Raw genomic sequence first — 23,799 nt, forward strand, 5'->3', positions numbered from 1 at the left:
GATGGATAGGGCCCATGCTTATGTGCTCGTCAAACTACAGCAACTTCACTGTGAATAGCTGAGGCATCGCAGGTCAAAGAACTAGTCATACAACTACAGCATCAAGTAAGTCACTGACGAGTGGATAGACATCCAAGTGACTACTTGCTATGGTCACGCTCAGTATCCTTGTTCTCTAACAAGCACTTGCACAATTACTCCAGTGTTCCCATACTATGGATTAAAGACTCGTCCATCAAAGAGCACTAATCTCAGCGGATCGATCACCGTCCTCGTGATGATCCATCGATGAGGAGCAATTCAGAAATTAATCACCAATGATACATGCCTCAAATTCTCAACTCTTGAGAATATATTTCATCATCTTATTAATTCCTTGGACGATTTATGGATACATAAGAACATGAATGAAAAGAATGCCCAACTTAATAAATTCATAATTAAGTCAAGTACAAATTTATGTCCCAGAACAAAATAATGCGTCAGCCAAATTGGCTTCTAGGGCATACTTCTAACACTACGTACCGACCAAAATGTTCTCAGCAGTTAGGAGCTTCAATTTAGTCCTTCATTTGAATGCACTCTTCAGTGTTGTGGCAATGATGCTTATGGAAACGACAATATTTCCTAGAATTCCTAATAGCTGAAGGGGTCTTCATTTCTTCAACCGCTACAAATACTCCTGACGTTTTATTTCCATTAGGATCTAGGCTTTGGACACATTGAGAGAAGTATACCTATCAAACCTTGGTGGTGGGCTTGGTTGTCAGCTATCCCCTTCACGTCTAGGCCTCTTTCTTGATTCTTCTCTTTCTTCCCGACCCCTTCTTCTTCTCTTTCCATCTTTATTTTCCGCCCTCGAGCTTCCATGGCCTCTTCAGTCTTGATATGTTTTTCAGCTTGGGGACCAGCTTGGCCAGATCCTTGGGAGTCCTTTTCTCCAAAGAGAAGTAGAAAGCAAAAAGATTTCAGCCCGCTCCTTGCTACTTATATTATAGTCTTCTCGTTCAGGTCATGAATCTCCAGCATCTCCATATTAAAGCGGTTGAAGTGACTCTTGAGGGATTCATCTTCCCTTTGCTTCAACATGAACAGATGATGGTGTCTTTCTTCTACCTTTGGCTGCTATAAAGTGAGCCATGAATTGTCGGTCGAGTAGATCAATAGAATGAACAGATCCTAGTCGAAGATCAGAGTACTAGAGACAAGCTACTTTCCTTAGAATGGCTGGAAAAGCTCGGTATAAAACCACATCAATTGCTCCCTATAACATCATTAGAGCCTTAAAGCACTCGAGGTGATCCATCGAGTTTGAGGTGCCATCACACATCTTATACTAGGACATCTTGAATCTCCTTGGCAATAGTTTGTCCATGATCGTCTTGGATAACAATGAATCAGTTGTAATCTCCATATATTCTCCCTAGTTGGCTTGCCTTTCTCTCAAGGCTTCAATCTTATTGTTCATCTCTCCGATCTTTCAATCGAGATCGGCCTCTCTTGGGGAGTTTTTTTGGCTAGGGAGACTCCGAATCTCTTAGGATGTTGCCATTTCGGAATGAGCGCCGAGGAGACCATCTTCTTGGGGACGACAAGAGTTCTCAGGGCGGCGACCGATATGCTGTGCCAAGCTGTCTTGCTGCTCTAGTAGCATGGTAGTAGTTTGTTGGTTTAGACGTTGCATACCTTGAATTACCTTCGTTAGAGTTTGCATTTGTTGGATGAGTAGATTAAACTACTCGGCCATTACCGCCTCAGGAGATGGTTGTGGAGTCGATGAACGCCGAGTGTTAGGTTGGGAGTCATTAGAATCTTATTGGGGTTGGTTGGTTGAATGGTAATTATTTTGCCTAGATTTCATCTCTCTTGGATCTCTAGGGAAACCTCAAAGAACTCTAGTGCCAATCATTGCCACTCAAAACCTGATCTGATGGATGGACGAGCTGCACTGCTTGGTTAAGTTGAAAAAGCGTCGACGGCAATCGAGTTGTTTTGCAACTATAGAAAACGATCAAAGGATCGCCGAAATGTTTCTAGTTGAGGACCCTCCGATGCTTAAGTCAGGTAAAGTTTCAAGAGAGAACAGAAGAGATGAAGAGAGATAGAAGTACGAGAGTATGAAATTCCGATTTTTCGTCATACTTGAGGGTCCCGGTGCTTGGTATTTATAGAGGAGAGGATGCAAATTTATGCAGTTAGGATTACACGATTTGTGGATGAGCAGTTGAGCCTTTTTCCAAACCGCTAATCAGAACGGTTAGAATATTCTTTTCAGATGTGCCATGATCGGACGCTTTTCTTAATTATTGATCTGATCGGTTGTGATATTCCTTTTAGGGCACATTAACATCGCGCCAAGTTATAAGCGATCACGTAGACTGTTCTGAGATTTGATTGGCTATTGATTTTGTTAGACGCATATCGTCGTTTGATTGGCAGATTGAGCTGTCAGCCGAAATTTTAAAGATAGTGAACTCGAACCATATCAATATTATATATACACACACAGGTTTTAAGCTACTTTGAGCCAAGCAATGTCAAAAAATAGCAAACTCGAGCTCCATCCAATTTTATTTGAGCTTAGAAAATTGAGGCCTAGTCTAGCTCAACAAGCCAAATTCTTAGGCTCAAGCCGGCAAAAATCGAAATGTGTCTAGGATTGGAAGGGCCGATTGGGGTGAATTTGCACAAGTTTAATCCATGCTATCAAACTAGGATTAGTATTTCATTTGGGAATAAGAAAAAAAAAGTGCAATAGTTGCACCTCACACCAACCATCTCCATTTCCCAATCAAAATACTACACCGTACATCCCCATCACATAATCTATTTTTATATTTGACGCGCATAATCTATTTTCAAGATCAAACACGAAGCATCAAAACCATTGGAGCTTTGATATGTAGAAAATTGAGAGGTGTGGAGAGAGCTGTCCGCTTGGACTTTTCCAACATGCATACTTTTAATATCCCTCCATCCTGCTAAATACTATTTTATGTAAAAATAATTACGGCTAAGTACAACAATCAAGGCAATAAATGCCACCAACAACAAGACATAATTCTCGCATTAATTCTGAATAACTGAAACAAATCCCAAAATTTCAGTAGGATTCATGATTGGTTCATTTATGGAGACTATTTTGATCAACAAAAAATTGATAATCAGTCAATAATTTTTCAATAACTTGGAGAATATCGTTACCATGAGTTCTGAAATAGTTAAAATTTCTTGTTATATTTTTATTGGTAGATAACAATTTTTGTTTAGTTCGTTAACATAGAATTATTAGCAGAATCATTTAACTAATTATAAAATAATAGATAATTGAGAGTTTAAAAGCTGTTCGACAACATTCTAAACTCTACCCGACGATAACTCTATCCATACGGAGTGCTTTAAAGGTGTTCCTTTTTGTTTTATTTGTTTTCCACAGCCGAGATAAGGGGAAAAGAAGAGGAGAAAGAGAGAGACGCGGCTGCCTTCCTTTCCCTTCTCCTCTCTTCTCTATCTCCTCTCGCCCTAGATGTCACATCCCCTGGAACACTGTCGTCCTTCCCATGGATTTCGAGGTCTACCTTTAGCTAGCAGGGCCGATTCGTCGATTCCGCAACCCTAATCCAGGGAAATTCGCTGTAGGTATGCTTTGGTTTCTAGTTCTTGCCCTTTCTAATCTTTTCTGCGTTCTATTGACTCGTCTGGATGAAATTATATTCCTCGCTTTTCCATCTCTTCGTTTTTTTTGTTTAGGGCTTTCTCTATGATCAGTTGCCAATTTTTATGCATTTTAGATTAGATTGGCATGCATGTTCGAAATATCGGGTTTCTTTTTATAAAGACGAAATCTTTATGGAAAATCATGTATAATTTTTAATAAAGGCGGCACCGTTATTGGTTTTGGTTTGGTTTGGTGACTGACCATCGGTTTTATCGATAAAGTTACCGGGTCCCAGGAAGATGAAACATCTATTGGCTTATAATTACAGCCTTTGTGCGCGTTATTTGTTTTTTTTTGTTTATGGAGGTACCTGTCCAACTTTCTTTCTCAGGGGTTGGGGGGAGCGGGGGGGTTAGGATGGAGGACACTGCTAAGATGGAGAGCCATCTGTCATCTGCAGCCGCGTTCGTTGAAGGGGGCATCCAGGATGCCTGCGATGATGCTTGCAGCATATGCCTTGAGGCCTTCTGTGACAGCGACCCTTCGGCGGTGTGCATTTGATGATCCTTAACTATCCCATCTCATATTGATGATTTGGTGTCTTGGTTGCCATTTATGGTTGTTTAGACTGTTCTTAGCATTTATTCTTTGTTGATTGTTCAGGCGACTGGTTGCAAGCATGAGTTCCATCTTCAGTGCATTCTTGAATGGTATTTTCTTCCTTATTGTGACTGGTTGTTATTTGATACTTTTATATCTGGGGCCAATGCGGTTTTTTGTTCTGTTGAATTGTTGATAATTTGAAATTGCCAGGTAAAGAATTATGTTTGGGTAGACATCTTCCTGTTATGGGTGATTGCGTATGCCCTTCATGCCATCATTGTTTTTGGATTTCCCTTCTAGCCGTGATATGTGTTATCGATTTTTTTTTTTAATTGGTATATGCAATGTTGCATAAGGTTTTTACCAATCGAAAAGAGAAGGCTCTTGGATTTATTCTTTCACTTTCTCAGCTGGTCTATGCATGTTGTAAATTTCTTCTCCTTCTTCTCCTCTTCTCTTTTCAACATTCAGAAGTATGCAATAATATATAAATATAGGGAACAAATTGTCATGAGGGACTGTTTCTTTTGTATAAAGGAAGACATTCTTACAATTTTTATGTTTGTTTGAAATGTACCACTCTTGTAAAAATTACCTGTTCCTGTTGAGTGATAATCATTTAAATCTTGATACATAATATGTTGATATTTTAGTTGATCATTTTATTCATGTATTGATATTTAGATCGCTCCCCCTAATTATTGCTTGGATTAGTGAAATTTTCTCTTTGTAGCATACTATGTACAGTTTTTTACAATTCAAGGAAAGGATGTTCTTTAAAGTTTTTTTTGCTCTTTTAACTTGATTAAGTAATTACGTTACACAGTGTCATTCTTTTTTACACTAAAGCAGTTGCACCATAACCATATAATGATCCATGACTGGAGGAGACCGGCCATTATGTGCTCCATGTTGTTCTCTTAAGAATTGGAATGTGTTATGCTGTTTGTTCTTGATATAGCATTCATTAGAAAGTAACTTCCGATGGATAAAAAGGGGTTCATATCCATCCTTTTTCATTTTTCTTTTCTTTTCTTTTCTTTTCTTTTTCTTAATACTTGCCTGCTTATAGGACTTGCAAGGTTTGGAGGTTACCTGGTACTATAAACTTGCAATGAATGGTTGATGACCCAATAAGTCTGCCTTTTTATGCTTTTTTATATAAAGTGGTACAGCTTTGTCAGCCTTCGGGTGCCAATCTATACTGCAGCTCATTTTGTTGGGTTTCCCTTATAATTGTATGCCATGCTAATTAAGTTGTGGATCCAGGTGCCAAAGAAGCTCGCAATGCCCCATGTGTTGGCAGTCCATTAGCTTGAAGGATCCTACAAGGTTCATTTAACATGTTTTCGACTCTCTCATCAAATAGTTTACTGTCTTAATTAAATACTTTTCTTGATACCATTTTTGCTGCCAATAATAACAGCCAGGAACTACTTGAGGCTGTGGAACAAGAGAGGGGCATCAGAGTTAATCGATCGCGCCATGCTACCATTTTCCATCACCCGATGCTTGGAGATTTTGAATTGCAGCATGTGCGTGTTCCATTGATTATTCTGTTTCATTTCATACTCTTGTCGCCATGAGTTAAGTGCTATCAATTTATTCCAGTTTCCCCCTCCAACTTCCTGTATAGTTGCCAGTCGGTGCGGATGATGCTGAACTTGAAGAGCGTATTATCCAACACTTAAATGCTGCTGCTGCAATGGGTAGAGTACATCACATTGCTAGAAGAGAGAGTCCGCAGGGTAGGTCAGCGTCTCAGGGGCGATCACAATTTCTGGTTTTCTCAGGGCCTTCAAGTGGACCTTCTATTGGCTCTGTATCTGCATCTTCTGCTCATAGATGGGAAAATGAACCAGCCCCAGCTATCACTGCTGCTATTCCATCAATTCCCCTTGCTGCTACAGAAGTGGAATCTATACACCAGGATGAGGTAAGCACAGGTCAAGCTGATCAAGTTACTACCTTGCCATCTGGAAATAGTGTTGCTGCTGCTAACAGTCCCCGGTACTTCTCGGGACCTATTGAGGTTACATATTGTGTTTTCTGTATACACTTCTATTCTTCTGGATATTAAGACAATGTTGGATGCTCACTTTATAACAGGATTTTTGCTGGTCAGTCTATGCCCGTCAGCCAGGATAGAGCAGGACCATCTGATTTCCATTCATTTTCAGAGTCCTTAAAATCTCGCCTCAGTGCGGTCTCAATGAGGTAGTTTGAATTTTTGTTTGTGCTCAAAAGTTTGGTAATGATTGTAAATAAAATGCTGTTGTATCTGTTTCATATTAGATACAAAGAATCAATAACTAAGAGTACGAGAGGATGGAAAGAGAGGCTGTTCACCCGAAGCACTTCTATAGCAGATCTTGGTTCTGAAGTCAGGCGAGAGGTTAATGCTGGAATTGCCACTGTGTCACGCATGATAGAACGCCTCGAAACAAGAGAAAATGTTGGAGCATCTGGAACCTCTGCCTCGAATAGCGCTCAAACTCATTCAGTTACAGAGACAAGTGATGGGAGGGCTATAGGGAGTCATATTAACAGTCTTCCGAATGATACCAATATATCAGCTTCTTGTGCTGCAAATTCAGGTCCAAACTAAGCTACTCTACATTTTCTTGAGACCTTCATTTGCTGTCAACATTTATTCTTGAGGGCATGCCATATTTTAAATATCACGACCCTATTTTAAGTTGCCAAATATTTTGATTACGTGCAACATGTAATTATTAACTCCGGGATCTTGGATTTTACCTACTTTATGGTGTGAAATTTATTGCTAGGAAAATGCATGTTATGACTCACTTGTTTAGGCATTTTTCATTTAGTGTTTGGTGCAATTAATTTTTTTGTGAGTTCTAGCGCAATATAAGAATCTTGCCTGTTCAGTACATTTTTACATTTAATAAATGAATGAGGTCCTTTCCAGTTCACTCACAATTATTATGTGCTTGCTTTGATGGATTTATTATGTTACATATGCAAACTATAGTTGTTTCTTTTAGCAATTTATGTCCTCCTACGATTCTGTCCAATGCAAGGCCTTGATTTGAGGATGAACATGAGAAAAAATCTTGAGCTTGGGTAGAAAGCCTTAATGAAGTATAGCATCTGATGCACTGCTTCTGAGGGTTTTGGGAAATAAGTAATAGGTGTTTATTTTGCCAAGTACTGGAAGAGATCTTAAGTTATTTAAGTATAAATTGTATGGATGATATGGGCCCACTTGCTTAATGACTGCTTGTTTTATTTATCGATTAATATTGAGTGATTCAAGAGTTTTCTTGTGAGGTGATTGAGGGTTTGGTTATTGGAAGTGACTCGAGAGGGAGAAGAGAGAGAGAGAGAGAGAGAGAGAGAGAGAGAGAACTTGGTGATCCAGCAGATTTAACTGCTTGATGCAGTCACAAGAATATCTTGATATTATTAGAAATGGAAGATTATATGGAGGAATGAAGCATGATTAGGATTTGAACATTTCAATTGCTGTGAATATATAGAGTAGATATATGACGGATTGATGTAAGGTGGAACACAAATTTCCTGTGGATATATCTCTTTTCTGCTTATTTTGCTTAACATTCTTTTTTTTTTCCTTTTCCTATCGAGATTTGAGAATGTCCTCTTAGTGCATTGGCTGTCTTACGGATTCATTTGCAAGTTGCTTCTATTTATCCGCTGCCCTCACCCCTTCCCCCTTCCCTCTTCAGCACACATGCCCCACCCATCCAACCTATCCTTTTTTCAGGTGTATCTTTGTTTTAATAAAAAGGGCAATCAGTTTGTTGAAATCCCTGTGATGTTGACTTCCATCTTGTTCCATAGATCAACAAAATAAATGCTTGACCGGACTTGATATCTTATTGGACCAAACTCACTTGAGAACTTAGCATGCATAAAGGATTTTGAAAGATGGAACCTGGGCCACCGACATGCATACAAGAGTCTGAAAACTCAATTGCTGATTCAATGAAACGGGCTTGAAGATTTGATGGAGAATGATGGACTAATAAACATGAGCATACTATTATTATTTAAATTAAATCATAAAGTGTGAAGTGATTTAGGAATTTGTGTGGAGAAAGCTTTGAATTTGATTATTGGGCTTGCTCCAATATTGACATGCATTAGTGCTTGTAGACCCTGAAGTGAATGATGATGATTGTATGATAATAAATGTAAGGCTTGGAGGTGATGAAAATAAAACTCTTCTGAATATTCACTTTTATATAATGTTTATTTTAATAGACCTAACTGGATGGTGAAAATGGTTTTGCATGGAGCTAACTATAGAAGTCAGCAGTGAGGGTTGTCATGGGGCTCAAGGTAGATCTAGCATATTGGTATTGATGTGCCATGGGACGTCATGCACAGACATATAAGGAGACTCCTAGTTGTGATTTATGACTGTTTCTCACTGATTCATTACCCTCAGAAAAGGAAAACAAAACACTGACTCACATACTAGATTGAGTAGCCTTGATGCAATGTTGGTTGCCCTTTTCCAAGAAGAAGAATTTTGGAATCTGAGGCTGATTAACTGGCTAAGCTGGATACTGGATTATCGATCAATGTGCTGGTTGGGTCTTGAAAAAGAGGACTTGCCTCAGTTCCTTGATTGTAAATGCTTTCATGAATGTTGGCATATTATTAACTTTGCTGCAGTCTATGATTCTAGAAGTGCCAAATCTAGTAAGCAAAGGGTTGGTTGTTTGGAAAGTAAACCTTGAGAGTTATGTTAATATGAATTAACATGAAATATGGTATGTTTTCAAGAGGTGGTAGTTTCACAAGAGTTTAAAATGGTAGAATCAATTGGATTATATCTTTTTTGTAGATAATTTAGGGCCTGTTTGGCATAGTTATTGTTTTTATGTTTTCTCCCTCTAAAAATTTGTTAAATACCACACGAAGATTGATGTTGTAGGTAAGATTTGCCAAAACTTCTGGTATTCTTTGCTTTTGTTTTCACTTTTTTTTTGAAAGCAGTAAGTTTTTGCCACCAGGAGATCTAAAAATTTTACAGACATGCTCAAATACAAAAAGGTTTCATCCGTGTGTTCGTTTTAATTCACTTTTCTTCTTGGGTTTCTAAAAAAATAATAGAATATAGAAGCATTACCAAGGAGGCCTTAGTTTAAGGCTCCTATCAAATGGGTTTCTTTGGTTTAGGAAAGGGCTTTAAGCAACGAGACAACGAGACCCAATATTTCTTGCCTTGAGGGTGAAGATGTTGGACGTGTGTACGTTTCAGAGGAGAAAAAAGGTTGATGGGTGCATACCACTCAGCTTTGTTATGTGGAAGTTTCATCTTGTTTTACAAAAATGACAAATTGAATTTGTTTATATTAATTTCATTGTTTGCTTTGAGCATTTGATGGCACCGGGGGGGTAGTGATTTGCTCTTTGACAGAAATTTGCATGGATTAAGGCAAGACTATTAATTGTTTTGAACGTTTTGGGTGTAATGTTAAGGGCTTACTGGTTTAGTACTTTGTACTCCCTTGAAGATTCATTGATTTGAAGGTCAGATTATGTTATCTAGGGGTTATAAACACTTCAATTGAAGCTGTCTCTAATGACCTTTTTTTGCAGTGGCATAGTTTAAAATCTTCTGAATGATCAGATGTAAGTTCAAAAAAGGTAATTCGTGTAAACAACATTTGTTGGGAAATGAGGAAGTGCCGGGGGATTATACTGGAATAATTGTTGAAGAAATTAGTAGGGCTTTCTTGGAAAAATGCCTGTTAGGATTGGGGATTGGTGAAGCTCACACTGTTGCCCAGAATGACAACCGAAGAAGGGGTGTGAATTGGGTTTTCAAATTTTTTTATAAACTTAAATAATTTTTAAGTAAAACTAATCTGAAATTTAAGTATGCACAATGAAATGAATGATAAATAAGTGCAAAAAATAAGAACAAGCTCAAACAAATCAAACACCAAGATTATATACTGGATCGGAGCCAAACTCAGCTTCTACAACCACTCCCCAAAGCTTCCTCCCTGGGAATTTTACTATAATTTATAATCAAGATTACAACTTAGTTGTTTTTCGGGCTCATAACCAAATTTAATTGATTTTTTTGGCACTCAACCAAAACCAAGCTGTTTTACTGGTACGGCTAAACCAACTCGGAGTCCAACCCTTAGGAACTCCTTGCTGATTTTCAATCTCAGCAAAATCTAGTCGATTTTTCAGGATAATCAACTGCATCCTAGCTGTTTCATGGGTACAGCTAAATCTTATAAGGTTGCTGATTTTTCATGGTGTCAGCCACACCAAAAAATTCCATACGAGATTTTCTAATCTCGTGCATAAAAGAAAGAAAATACATACAAAGTAACCTCTACCATGGTTGGATTAATGTTGTTGAAGTTGAAGCTCAAGTTTGATTGCTTTGAAAGTTGGGATCTTGGTGAACAAAACTCAACTCTTTTTCTTTTTTCTTTTTTGCTCGCTCTTCATGTTGTGGGGAAACTCAATGATAGAAAGTTGAAGCTCCCTCTCAATATTGGAAAGCTCTCTTTAAAGTGGGTGAAGGCTTTGAATGGTCACTTCTCAGATCAATCCTCAAGTTGAAGCTCAAAAAATTGTGGTTAACTTGAATTTCTTTTTTTTCCTTATCCACTCACTTTTCTTAATCCTTTTTCTCTTCTTGTTGTCTTCTTTGGGTGAAATCATGCATTTATATCTTCAAAAAGTAGTTGGAAGACATTTTTGGCCTTTAGAGAGGCTGAAGGAGCCGTTGGAGGTGAATATGGCCGTTTTGGGTTTGCAAAAAAACTAGTTGTTACTGTTGTCAAGGGCAGATGGGTCATCTCGACTTCTTTAGGGGTCGACTAGAGAAATTGCTCATTTTCGCTATGCTGTCTTTCGCCTGTGGTCACTATTGGGGTTGACTCGTGATCCACTAGGGTCGACTCGTGAGAAGGCTAATTTTCACTGCTATCTGTTTTCTGCCTGTGGCCATTCTGAGGTCGACTCGACTTGTGCTGTGGTCGACTCGTGTTCGGCAGGAGTCGACTCATGATCCTCTAAGGTCGACTCGTCCACTTCAAGATCTTCCAAAATTCTTCCTTTTTGATGATGACAAAACTTTTGAGTATATGCAAAATAAAACATATTGTGTTTTTGGGATTTATGCATAATTAATTCATTTATGTAAAACATAAACTAAACAAATATATGCCTTAAAAATATACTTCATGAATACTTTATAAAATATTCAGATTAACTCAATCATCTATTCAATTAAGCATATACTCAACCTAATTTTTCCCCTTTTTGACAACATCAAAAAGTTACCTTTTAATATTCAGAGAATGTCAAGGAAATTACAACAATATTAAGTTTGTCCCGATCAAATTTCAGGATAATTGAAGAGTTTAAGATGCAAGCAAAAAAGATCATATTTAGAGCTTTTAGTCGTTCAAATTTGATGTATCAGACCACTTGGGGTTCAAGAGTTAAGCTTAAAAAATTTCAGAATTAGCAATAGTTAACTTTCTCTCGCCCCCTTTTTCATTAAATTAGAGCAATTCAAGATTAATTACATTGGTGCTAAAAACATCAAATATTGCAATTGGATTTTTAATTGAAGCACTTGATGTATCAACTAAATAGCAAGCATCAAGGTGTATCAGAATAAATTTGAAATTTAAATTTCAGATGAGGCTTATGGAGAGAATTATTTTTTACTTTTTTTCTTTATATGTTTAGTATTCTTTCTCCTTCTTTTTGTAGAATTCTTTAATTTATGCTATTAAGTTCGATATGATCTCTCCCCCTTAAGTTTTCTTTCCGCCCCTCAATTTGTCATTTCTTTTAAAGTTTCAGGATTTGTAAAAAGTTTCCAATAAAACTTTCAGATTAACAATTTGACAAATGTATTTTCTATGCATTGCAGCTCAACTTAAGTCATTAAGATTTGGAGTATCAGGATATAGAAAACACATATTTCAAAGTATCAGATCATATTTATTTTAAAAATATAAGAAATTTTATAGAACCAAAGTCAAATAAGGGCTAATAATTGATGAGTTTCAGCAAGTATTATAACATTACAATATGTAATATGGCATTAAGTACAAGTATCATATAATCAAAGCATGTAAGGTAACACAAAGGGATTCATCAAATACAATCCACTATTTCAGTTCTAACTTATTTACAAATTCAGAATTATTTATTCATTTTTAGGAATTCATTTTGCTCCATTTTAGGGGTTTTGTTTTTTTCAGATATGCATGATTTAATTTTCAGCTCTTACAATAATTTCAAGTTAAAATCAAAATACCCTAATATTGATTAAGGTTTGATTTTGGGTATCCAAATTTTTTTAAATCCTTATTGACTAGTAATTATTGTTCCTTTAGGAACTCAGATTTTCTTATTTTCGATATTAGTGTTGTTTTTAAGAGCACAAATATGTGCCATATGTTCTTTTGTTCCAAAATAATTATGCTTTATAAACGGTGATCTAATTTCTTCTTCTTATGTGTGAATGTTGAAAGCTTACTATTTAAGTTTTCTAATTTTAATTTCATATCATTATTTTCTGTAGTTAATTGATCTTTTTCTTTTGAAAATAGGTCTTTTTCTTCAGATTGTTGGAGTTTATTTTTCTAAGTTCTCTATTTTTTTTTTCTAATTGTTTAATTCAACAAGATCTTCAAAAGCATCTTGCAATTCATCTAATGTAAAATCAGAATGAGATCCAGATTTTACCTTAGGTTCTTGTGCCGTAAAGCAAAAGTTGTTTATCTTTTGTTTTTTTTCCTCCTTGGAGCTCAAATCTTCGTTGTCGCTTCAAGTTTTCTTCTTCTTTTTCTTGCTTGGCTCCTCCTTAGCCGAACCTTTCTTTTCTCTCATCCTTTTCTTTCTTTCTTTGTTTAGCTCCCTCTCAGCTGAGTTTCACTTCTTCCTTCTAGCTTTTTCTTCATCTTTAGAAAGCTTTTGAATTTTCTGGTGATTAAGGATAGGTCTTATTTTCAGCATCAGATTCATCAATTGTTGTGCCAGCTTTCTGATTGGAGGACTTGAATGCTAAGATTCTCTTTCCTTCATTGCTATCCTCTTCTTGGTTCATTATGCTCAGCTTGTGGGTCATGAGGGAACCCAAGAGTTCTTCCAAGGTAGCTCATTTAGATCCTTTACCTTTTAAATAGCTGTCAGCTTTGCTTCCCAACCTAGCCAAAGATCTAAGAATCTTCTTCACAAGATCAATATTAGTATATGATTTTCCTAATGTTTTCAAATCATTAATAATATTTAAAAATCTTGAAAACATTTCATAAATATATTTATAAGAGTGCATTTTAAACCTTTCACAATTATGTGATAGCATATTAATTTTTGATTCTTTCGTATCATTGGTTCCTTCATAGATTATTTCCAATTTATCCTAGATTTTCTTAGCAGAAGAACATGTAAAAATTTTATTAAATTCATTTTTATTAAGTGCACAATAAAGTATATTCATTGCTTTAGCATTTAGTTGAGCTAATCTCTTTTCATTATTGTCCCATTCACTTTCGTATTTGGGAATTTGAATTCCATTTATAGTTTTAGTAGGCATGTGTAGCCCATGTACTTTTATATTCCATATATCATAGCTTTGTGCTTGAATAAAAATTTTCATTCTAACTTTTCAATAAGCGTAATCAAATCTGCTAAAAAGAGGAGGCCTAATAAAGGAGTCCTTTAGCAAAAGACATTCCTAAGATTGCCATATGGATCTTGAGCTCTAGACAGTTTGGTCTTCAAAAGATACAAGAGCACCTGCTCTGGTACCAATTGTTGCCCAAGATGACAACGCAAGAGAGGGGTGAATTGGGTTTTCAAATCTTTTTATAAGCTTAAATAATTCTTAAGTAAAACAAATCTAAAATTTAAGTATATACAATAAAATGAATGATAATCTAGTGCAGAAAATAATAACAAGCTCAAACAAATTAAACACCAAGATTTTGTAGTAGCTTGGAGCCAAATTCAGCTCCTACGTCCACTGCCCAAGGCTTTTTTTCACTATAATCTATAGGCAAGATTACAACTCAGTTGTTTTTGTTGTTCACAATCAAATCCAGTTGATTTTTTCTAGCAATCAATCAAAACCAAGCTGTTTTACTGGTACAGCTAACCCAACCCGGAGTTCCAACCTTAGGAATTTCTTGCTGATTTTCAAGCTTAGCAAAATTTAGTCGATTTTTTTAGCATAATCGACCACAACCTAGCTGTTTCACGGGTACAACCAAACCTTACAAGGTTGCTAATTTTTCATAGTGTTAGCCATACCAAGAAACACCACACGAGATTTTCTAATCTCATGCACAAAAGAAAGATAGAAAATACATACAAAGTAACCTTTACAAAGGTTGGATTAATGCCGTTAAAGTTCAAGTTTGATTGCTTTGAAAGTTGGGATGTTGGTGAACAGAATTCAGCTCTTTCCCTTTTTCCTTTCTTGCTCGCTCTTGATGTTGTGGAAAAACTCAATGATAGAAAGTTGAAGCTCTCTCTCTCAATATTCGACAGCTCTTTTTAAAGTGGGTGAAGGCTTTAAAGGGTCACTTTTCAGATTGATCCTCAATTTGAAGCTCAAGAAGTTGTGGTTAACTTGAATTTCTTTTCTTTTTCCTCATACACTCACTCTCTTTAGTCCTTCTCTTCTTATTGTCTTCCTTGGGTGAAATCATGCATTTATATCTTCAAAATGCAGTTGGAAGACGTTTCTAGCCGTTAGAGAGGCTGAAGGAGCCATTGGAGGTGAATATGGCCGTTCTGGTTTCACAGAAAAACTAGCCGTTACTGTTGTCAGGCGCAAACAGGTCGACTCGACTTCTTCAGGAGTTGACTTTTGATCTTCAGAGGTCGGCTCTTTTTCTTGAGGGGTCGACACAACAAACTGCTCATTTTCGCTGTGCTCTATCTTTCGCCTGTGGTCATTGTTGGGGTCGATCGTGATCTACTAAGGTCGACTTGTGAGAAGGCTGATTTTTACTACTTTTTATTTTCTGTATGCGGCCATTCTGGGATCAACTCGACTTGTGCTGGGACCGACTCGTCCACTTCAAAATCTCCCAAAATTTTTCCAAAACTTCTCCAACTTTAAGAATTGTTCTTCTAGGCTTCTCTAACCTTTTAACCTCATTTTGCTTCCTATAAAATAAATTTTACTTTTCCATTAACACAAAATCATTAGTTGAATTTATCAAAATCAATCCATTAGGTCAACACACATGATATAAGATTAACTTTTGGCAGATCATGTTTGATATGATTTAATGCATATAAGAAGGGTCGGGAGTTCCATAACTTCAGTGAACTTGGTGAAAGGAAGGGGATAATGGTGGTAAATGTCCTTATTTTCAGGATTGATCTTTTCTTGAGAAAGAGTTATAGGACATGGGTAGCATAGATTCCACGCTCATGGTGGTTCTACTCAACTCAAATAAGCCTTAATCCCAAACTAGTTGGGGTTGACTCTCCATAGTCCTAGTGGATAAGTTGGATAATTGCTGTGGTGGTACTAGAGCAATGGGGACCCAGAGTATTTTTATTGATTGATATTTGTTATGACTTCTCTCACCCTTTAAGCATTTTTTATATATGGGAGAACTTTGGAATCTTAAGGTGCCATGCAATATCCATATCCAGATATACATTTAGGACCTTTTTGTTCAACAGCGTTGTCAAGAGAATAATGTGGATTGACTAATTTTTCCCATTACTGTTATCAGACAGATGGACTGGTCTAGGTTCAAGTTTCACTTGCTTAGTCTGGTGTCTTGTACTTGATCTAGGCTTAGCTAAAGGATATGATTGGCTTAGGATATCATATTGTTGGCTTTAGCTTTACATTTACCTTCATTTGACTCGTTCTATAAAGTATAACATTGCCTGCATTTTCAAATTATGTAGAGAGGTAATTTATCAATGACAATTGAGGGTATATATGTATCAGTGTTATGTATTCAGGGCAACTTATATATATGTATATATATGTACAAACAAATGAAAAAACAAATTTATGTACAAATTTATAATATACATCCATAATATATGTATGTGTCTGTAGTTCTTTAGAATCCAGCTATGCCTGGTGAAGTAGTGTTACCTGGATACTCCAATTTTTGGCTTTTTAGACATGTTGGACACTTGGACAGTTGGGGCACTTCACGACTGTCAAATTATGATGCCATTATTATTCTTTACATTTTTAGGACTTTTATTTTAATTCTAACATCATAATAACCATTATTTTATTAAAAAAATTTAAGTAAAGGAGCATAAATACAGCTCATCTTTTATTATATGTAAGCATTAATACATATTTCGACATACATATATAGGATAAAGATGTGTGTGCCCAATTTTAAGAAGTTCTCGTGTCAGATTCTTCTAGATAATCGGACACTTGAAACCCATGTTACGTGTCCAAATAACCCTGATCAAGTGAATAGACATGATTTAATGGTTCTTTGCCCAATCCTGCACATTCAGTCGCTCATAAAACAGAAGAAATGAGAAAATAAATGATGGAGCTTACTATTAAGGAATAAAAGGACTAACCAAAATGTATCTTGTTGGAGCCATTAGGGGTTTAAATTTTGACTTTTAGTCATGAACACACTTCGTTTCCATCCTCCACTCCATGATTCGTTTGCATTAGGGTAAACTGATTTGGTGGTGAGATTGAAATTCAACGTGTGCAGGTGATATTAGAGCTTGTGAAATCATGATAGAGGGATAGGTGGCTGCTTATGGTTTTCATCCACTTCTTTTTTACCTGCATAATACATTCAAACAATTTCCAAAGAACTGATGATGCAACCATTGCATGTAACCATGGTTTCATTGTTGTCATTATAGCTATGTAACATCTCCTAAGAGACCATTAGCTGTTCTAATGTTATGACAGACCATTATCATGCTGAAAAAATTGAAAACCCATATCTGAATATTGCTAAGTCTTAACAATAGACTGAATTATTGGTGCATGCTGGTCCATACTCATCATAAATAGTGTATTGTATCAGTATCTCTATGTAATTACCAAGGTTTAAAAAAATATTGTGGTGTCCCTGTAGCATATGGGACCCCTTTTTTCATTTTTTGCTAATAGTTTTGATGCCTTTAATATTGTAGGGTTTTTTTTCCGTTTGTTTAAGGTTAGATGAGGCTTTTGGCGTGATTTTTAATGAATTTTGACCATTTTAGTAGCAGAGAAGAAAAAGGTGGGAGAGGAAATTACCTAGATGTATGCTAAGTTTGGGCTTGGAGAAGGCTGTGGCTGACCTCTCTTTGTCTTCTTCCTCTTTCCTCCTCACATTCAAAAGATATGACAGAAAAAGGTAGGTAGGGGGCTTTTTGAGAGCATGATGATTGATTGCCAGATTGTCATGGTCACTATCCCATTTTCGGCTGGTCTGCATCAAGCTATACCTACCTGGACTAACCTGTTGTTAGGGGATCACGGTCAATCCAATCCGAGATATTCGGTGGAGACCGATACTAGCTGAGTCCTCAATTCATTATGGTATGATATATTTGCTCTACTATGCTGACAGTAGCAGGAATACCATGTGTCAGTATGGTACTGTTGGTAAGTTAGCAATACTTGCACTTTAAACCTTGGGTCTCCACCAATATTATTAGCCAATAGCACAGGAAACAATGGATAATAAGTGCAATGAAATTACACTATTTGATCAATTCATTGTTTGAGATGGTTTAGAATTAATTCTTTAAAATATAGATATTTGAGTTTGAAAATTAACAACTCAACAATATATCCATTAGCTCTCTAATGGTTATAATAATAGAATTGTGAAGCAGTATTCCTGATTTCCTGATATTATTTTTATATTATTAAGTGCATGTTGTCGCATGTTAACGAGTGTTCTAGATACAAAGTGTGAGTGGCATCACACATTACCTTTAAATAATAATCAGATTTTAAGTCGATCAAAAATATTCCATTACTTATAATATTCTTTTTTTCTCTCAATCATCATTCTATGTATTTTATACTTGGAGCCTTTAAATTAAGATAAACTTTTAACTTGATGTTGAAACATTTGTTACGGGTCTTTTCTGGACCAACTCAAGGAAAATTGGGTTGATTCAAGAGCTGCCAGAATGGTCAGAAAAGAAAGCATGGATAAGTTAGCATGTGTTAGTATGGTACTATATTGGTAAGTTACTAATACTTGCACTTAAAACCTTGGGTCTCCACCAACATTATTAGCCAATAGCACAGAAAATAGATAATAAGAGCAATAAAAGTACACTAGTTGATCAATTCAATGTTCAATCAATGAATGCCGTTTTAGAATTAATTCTTTAGAATATAAAGATTTGAATTTGAAAAACAACTCAACAATATATCCATTGGCTGCCTAATGGTTATAATAATAGAATTGGGAAGCAGAATTCCTGATATTATTTTTTATATTATTAAGTGCATGTTGTTGAGTGTTGTAGATACAGGGTGTGAGTGGCATCACAAATTACCTTTAAATAATAATCAGAATTTAAGTTGATGAAATATTCCATAACTTTTAATATTTTTTCTCTCAATCATCGTTCCATGTGTTTTATACTTGGAGCCTTTAAGTTGAGATAAATTTTGAACTTGACGTTGAAACATTTGTTACCAGTCTTTTCTTGACCAACGTGAGGAAAATTGATTGATTAAATAGCCACCAGAATGGTCAGAAAAGCAAGCATGGCCCCTAAAATTGTGGAAGTTTATCCCTTCCGTGAATGGTCTCCAGCAGATGCTTTGTGTTCTAGGTTTATAAAATCTGCAAGTTCATCCAGTTTGTTTTATCAATTATTTTAAAGCAATATTATGGATTAGTTTGAGCTTTCACTAGGGAATAAATAGCAAGCTGGTACTGATTTCTCTAACTAATTTGATGGTTCGATGTCATTCTCCTGGCTGTGCTTGCTTTCTTTTCCCCCGTATGCTCTCTCCCTCTTTCTCTCTCTCAACACGTATTTGACAGGTCAAATTGTCCAAATACTTGTCCCTGAACTGAAGGACTAATTAGTTAATTTTTCTGCTTATATGTTGGGATATTATGATCAAAGTAGATCATGCTTTTGTTGCAGTATGAGTGAAATAAATGTTACCGGAAACTAGGTTTTTTGGTTAATTTGGGTATATTGGAATTGATTCCATTGGTTGTCCCACTTGGTTGCATAGAGTGGCCATATAACTATTCCGAATTGCCGAGTGCTTGGAGCACTCTTCTAACCTATTAACTCGGTCATCTCAAACTTTATTCTAGAAAATTTTCTTTGAATTGGGATAAATTTTTTTACCAGGTTCTAGATCTCAGAACGATAGGAATGCAAGATTTGGTCTTGCTACATATTTAGGATAGGTTTGTTTGACTTGTCACATTTTTCTAAAGACAAATCGTTCAGTTTGGTTGGTGAACTCCATTCTGGTTCTTTGTCTCTCCTTGTTCGTGAATGCACAAATCTTTTCTTCAGCATTTATTGTCATCAGTTTTATCTATTCCTTTTTTTTGCCCCTCTTATTGGACAGATGAAGAAGGAGGTACTTTACTGTTAGAATACCCTAACTTTGAGAAGCATGGTGGCATTGTTTCAGGTCACATTCTGCTATGAATTTTGGATGCTGCAAGGGAAAAGTCAGATGTGCATGCTGTCAAGGTAACGGACTTCTGTGGGAACTTGATTGAGTTGATTCTTGCATATGGGTATTGAGCAGGGGTCAAGAACTTCTATTTCAAAATCAGTACACGCCCCTTTGCTCATAAACTTTGTCAAATCTGTTGATAGAGCATCTATTAACATATACATTTAAATATCATGTTCTCTTGTGAGACAAATAATGAGAACTTTGGACAAAATATTTTCTATTATTATTGGTGAAAAATTATGCAAACCATTAGGAGATTTCCTGCATGGTAATTAACGGTCTAGTATTATCATGTTTATCTTATGTTTTGATGGAATAAAATGGAAGGCTGGCTTTTAGTTTCTGAGTATGAGAGTGGTTGACATGCTGATTTCTCCTTGTGTTGGGGTCACTAATAAATTAATATTTGAATACTTGCCATTTGGCAGTTGCCAACGCATAGAACTCCCGAGGGAGAGATCTCTTTCTTATTAAAGAATTTAGGCCAAAAAAAGAAAAATGGTAACGCAGCCATGGAAATTGGGATACAAGGCAGTCTAGTTTTCTTCTGAGCTTCTTCGTCTTCCACCTCTGTGTTGGTCTTCCTTTTACAAGATTGGAACTTCCCCGTCATCTATTCGAAGCCTCAAGAGTAGAACACGGACGGAGCCTGATTTTTTTTTCTTTTTTTTTGATTAAATTTTAAGCCCTCGTATGTCATATTTTGTTTGCAGTGTCGAAAGCCGCTGAACAAGCTGTGTGCTGGTGTGCGGGCCATCTCTCCCGATTCATGTAGGAGTAAGATACAAGCGGACAAAAAAGAGAGTATGCAGCACTAACTATGTTTGTTCAAACAGGTTTCCTACAAGGCAACTAGCAGAAATTAACGCACTAAAGCTGAGAATTTTGCTCATGGTGATACATTAAGCTTAATTCAGTGTCGTTAACTCTATAAACCAGAAACGAAGAGATCATGTTATAGACTGACTTGATGTTTCAACAGTTCTTTTCGGCACGGCTCTGAATTCTTCAATTTTGCTGTCAGAATGCTGCATGCGTGATTCTTTCTTCATGTATAGAATCGTAAGCTTTGCACTCTTTTCAGCACAATTTACTCGTTGGAGCATCATTTGCGGTGAGCTCCATGATTAATAGGTAAAGGACCTGACAAGTTGCAGCGAGAGAACTTCTATCTCACTGGCACAGCATAAAATAATGGATACCCGAATGCCCTAAACTGCGAGTCTTCCCATATCCTGACTTCAAGGGATGCCCAAAATAATGAGGAACCTGCATGGAGTTGAGTCCAATTTTCCCTTCTTATCAAGCAAATCCGGTCATTTTGGCTCTCCCCTTCTAAATGCACCCCATACCTTACAGCTACCAAATGGTCCCAAGTTGTCCGCATCCCAGTTTGATTTCTCTTTAAATGCAAAGGAGTAGCATGACCAACCTTGCTTCCTAGCGCTCATAAGAGAATGAATCCTGATGATCTGTAAAAATGACCTGTCACATAACAGCATGAATCCATAACTTTGCACTAACGTCTCCGTGCATGAACAGGACGTAGCAAAATAAAATGATTCAGATATAAATAGAATATCTTATGCTAGAATGGAATAGTATTATGAACACCACAATCAGTACTAGAGAAAGTAGTATCACTACTAGAACACCTGATATTGCCGGCACTTGTTAAGTCATCTGCTGATATTTAAAAGCATCGTATGATTATGCTCTAATGCTTTAGAAAAAGCATCGAAGAAGTGCCGGCAATACAAATGTGGAAAAGCAATATCACAGCGCTTTTGATTTGCGTTGCGTGTTTATCAAAACGATGCTTTAATATGCATCGGTAAGTGAAGCGTCTGGACATGACATCCAAAGATGCTTTGAAGCATCACAAATTAACGACGCCACTTTGCCTCGCTAGTTTACGATGCAAATAAGCATCGATAATTATCGACGCAAAGTGGCGTCATTAATTTGTGAAGCTTATTTGCATCGTTAGTTTACCTTTTCAACAACACTTTAAAGCATCGTAAACATAATCATTTTTTTAAAAAAAATATTTAAAAAATAGAAAAACTTAAACACACACATATACACACACGCGCATATATATATATATATATATATATATATATATATATATATATATATATATATATATATATATATATATATATATATATATATATATATATATGCACCGTACACGTATATAACAAAAGTCACATAACATATGTATCATATATAAAAATAGCCAATATTCACATTGTCAAATATGATTGAATGTCTATTACAACTCAATGTGCTCGAAAAACATAACAATATACATATTTAAACTCTCCCCACAAATAAAGTCTAAGGGCTATCAGTGGTCCATGGTAGCATCATCATCTCTATAATTACTGAAGGTATCAGAAATCTATAAGAAAAAGATAGAAACTTTAAAAGTTAAGAATACGAAAATCACAATATATTATAAATCATTAAATCTAGACAAAAATATACATGATAATTATCTAAAAATATACAAATATATGTAATTATTTACCTAAGGTGGGACAAACCTCTACAACAAGGATGTAATATGGTTATGGTCAAGCTAAACTCTCAAGAATTATATTTCTATTTGGTGGCTCTACCTCATCTCCTCCAATTTTGCCTCCAGCGTACGAATGTTTACAGTGCTACTACTCTGTCTAACATTGGGGTATATCTACTTACTGCAGATAACTGAGTGAGGGTAACTCCAACCCTATAACCCCTCACTCAACTATAACGTTCCAATTCCATCAATACGGTGAACATTTGAGTTTTGATGTGATTGGTCTCTGAAGATGATAATGATTTGCCGACATGCTCCACAATAAGGGATGTAGCCTTCTTCTATATTTAAGAGAAAAAAAATCATATATTAATGTTTGAAAAAAAAGAAACTACAAATTGTTGCACAAATCGTTTATCAATAGATACGACTATATCTCTCGACTTCTCTTAAATAAAGTTGCCATCTCGGTGGGTATGAGTCATCATATAAAACTCTACCTCACCTAGTTCCCTCCCAAGGTCTTTCATATACAAAAAAAAAGTATATGCTACATGATACATGGTCCATGATACATGATATATAATAGAAGATACATGGTTCATGATAAACATTATATGATATAAAATATGATACATGATACATGGTTCAAATATGAAGTTTAAAGTTTCAATTTGAAGTAAAGAAGTCTAAGAGTTTCAATAAGACTCATAATATCATGGTACATAGTACACAATACATGATATATAGTTTTATTAAGAAGCATAAGTGTTTCAATAAAAAATAAATAAATTTACCAAGAAGTTTGTAATATGCCAAAAATTTTTAAAGAAACATATGAATTCGTTATACACCTTGCATAACTCTTAGAGCCTGATGTATGAAGAACTGATTGAGATGCTTGTGCAACTCTACTGATATCAAAATATATATGCAAAATAAAGCAGACAATGGGATATATCTTGTATATATGTCCAATCTATATTAATAAAAATAAAATATAGGTTATTGAGAGAGTATACACAACCTATTCTCTCTCGAAAAACCAATAGTGAATAAGCTTCCTCTACTGATGAGGGTATACATCAGGAGGACAATTATGAGCAATCTTCTCCTTTGTCATACCCTCTCTCTTATAATCCCTCTTCAACTTCTCCTTAAATTCTTTCCACTTGTGGTTGAGGGACTTCAGTACCCTATTATGGCTCTCTTGAGAAAACACAAACTTACTCTATAACAAAGTAAATAATATTACAAATGTTAAATACAATTAGATACTTTTGATAGTTAGCAAATTAACATACAATATCAAATTCAATT

The 23,799-nt window shown here is 35.9% G+C and overlaps 1 protein-coding gene across 13 annotated transcripts; it reads left to right on the forward strand.

Annotated features, from left to right (window-relative positions):
• Positions 1-3,333: 3,333 nt before the first annotated feature.
• LOC103713514 (E3 ubiquitin-protein ligase RHF2A-like) lies at positions 3,334-20,958 on the forward strand. Of its 13 annotated transcripts, none has more exons than XM_026807130.4 (10): positions 3,367-3,639; positions 4,050-4,207; positions 4,322-4,368; positions 5,531-5,593; positions 5,688-5,796; positions 5,898-6,271; positions 6,371-6,478; positions 6,557-6,858; positions 19,896-19,957; positions 20,660-20,958. In XM_026807130.4, exons 2-9 carry the CDS (start codon positions 4,076-4,078, stop codon positions 19,910-19,912), a joined length of 1,152 nt encoding a protein of 383 aa, XP_026662931.4. In that variant the 5' UTR covers positions 3,367-3,639; positions 4,050-4,075; the 3' UTR covers positions 19,913-19,957; positions 20,660-20,958. The 13 variants fall into 13 exon arrangements, with proteins under 13 accessions (XP_088560422.2, XP_026662931.4, XP_088560426.1 ...); XM_088704300.2 differs by lacking the exon at positions 20,660-20,958 and having other exon boundaries at positions 5,898-5,970; positions 6,055-6,271; positions 19,896-20,289; XM_039116375.3 differs by having other exon boundaries at positions 3,407-3,639; positions 19,830-19,957; positions 20,660-20,799.
• The last annotated feature ends 2,841 nt before the right edge of the window (positions 20,959-23,799 follow it).

Source organism: Phoenix dactylifera, chromosome 9 (genome assembly GCF_051530095.1).
Source record: "Phoenix dactylifera cultivar Ajwa chromosome 9, Ajwa_hap1_PhDact_Kaust_v1.1, whole genome shotgun sequence".
NCBI classification, from domain to species: domain Eukaryota; kingdom Viridiplantae; phylum Streptophyta; class Magnoliopsida; order Arecales; family Arecaceae; genus Phoenix; species Phoenix dactylifera.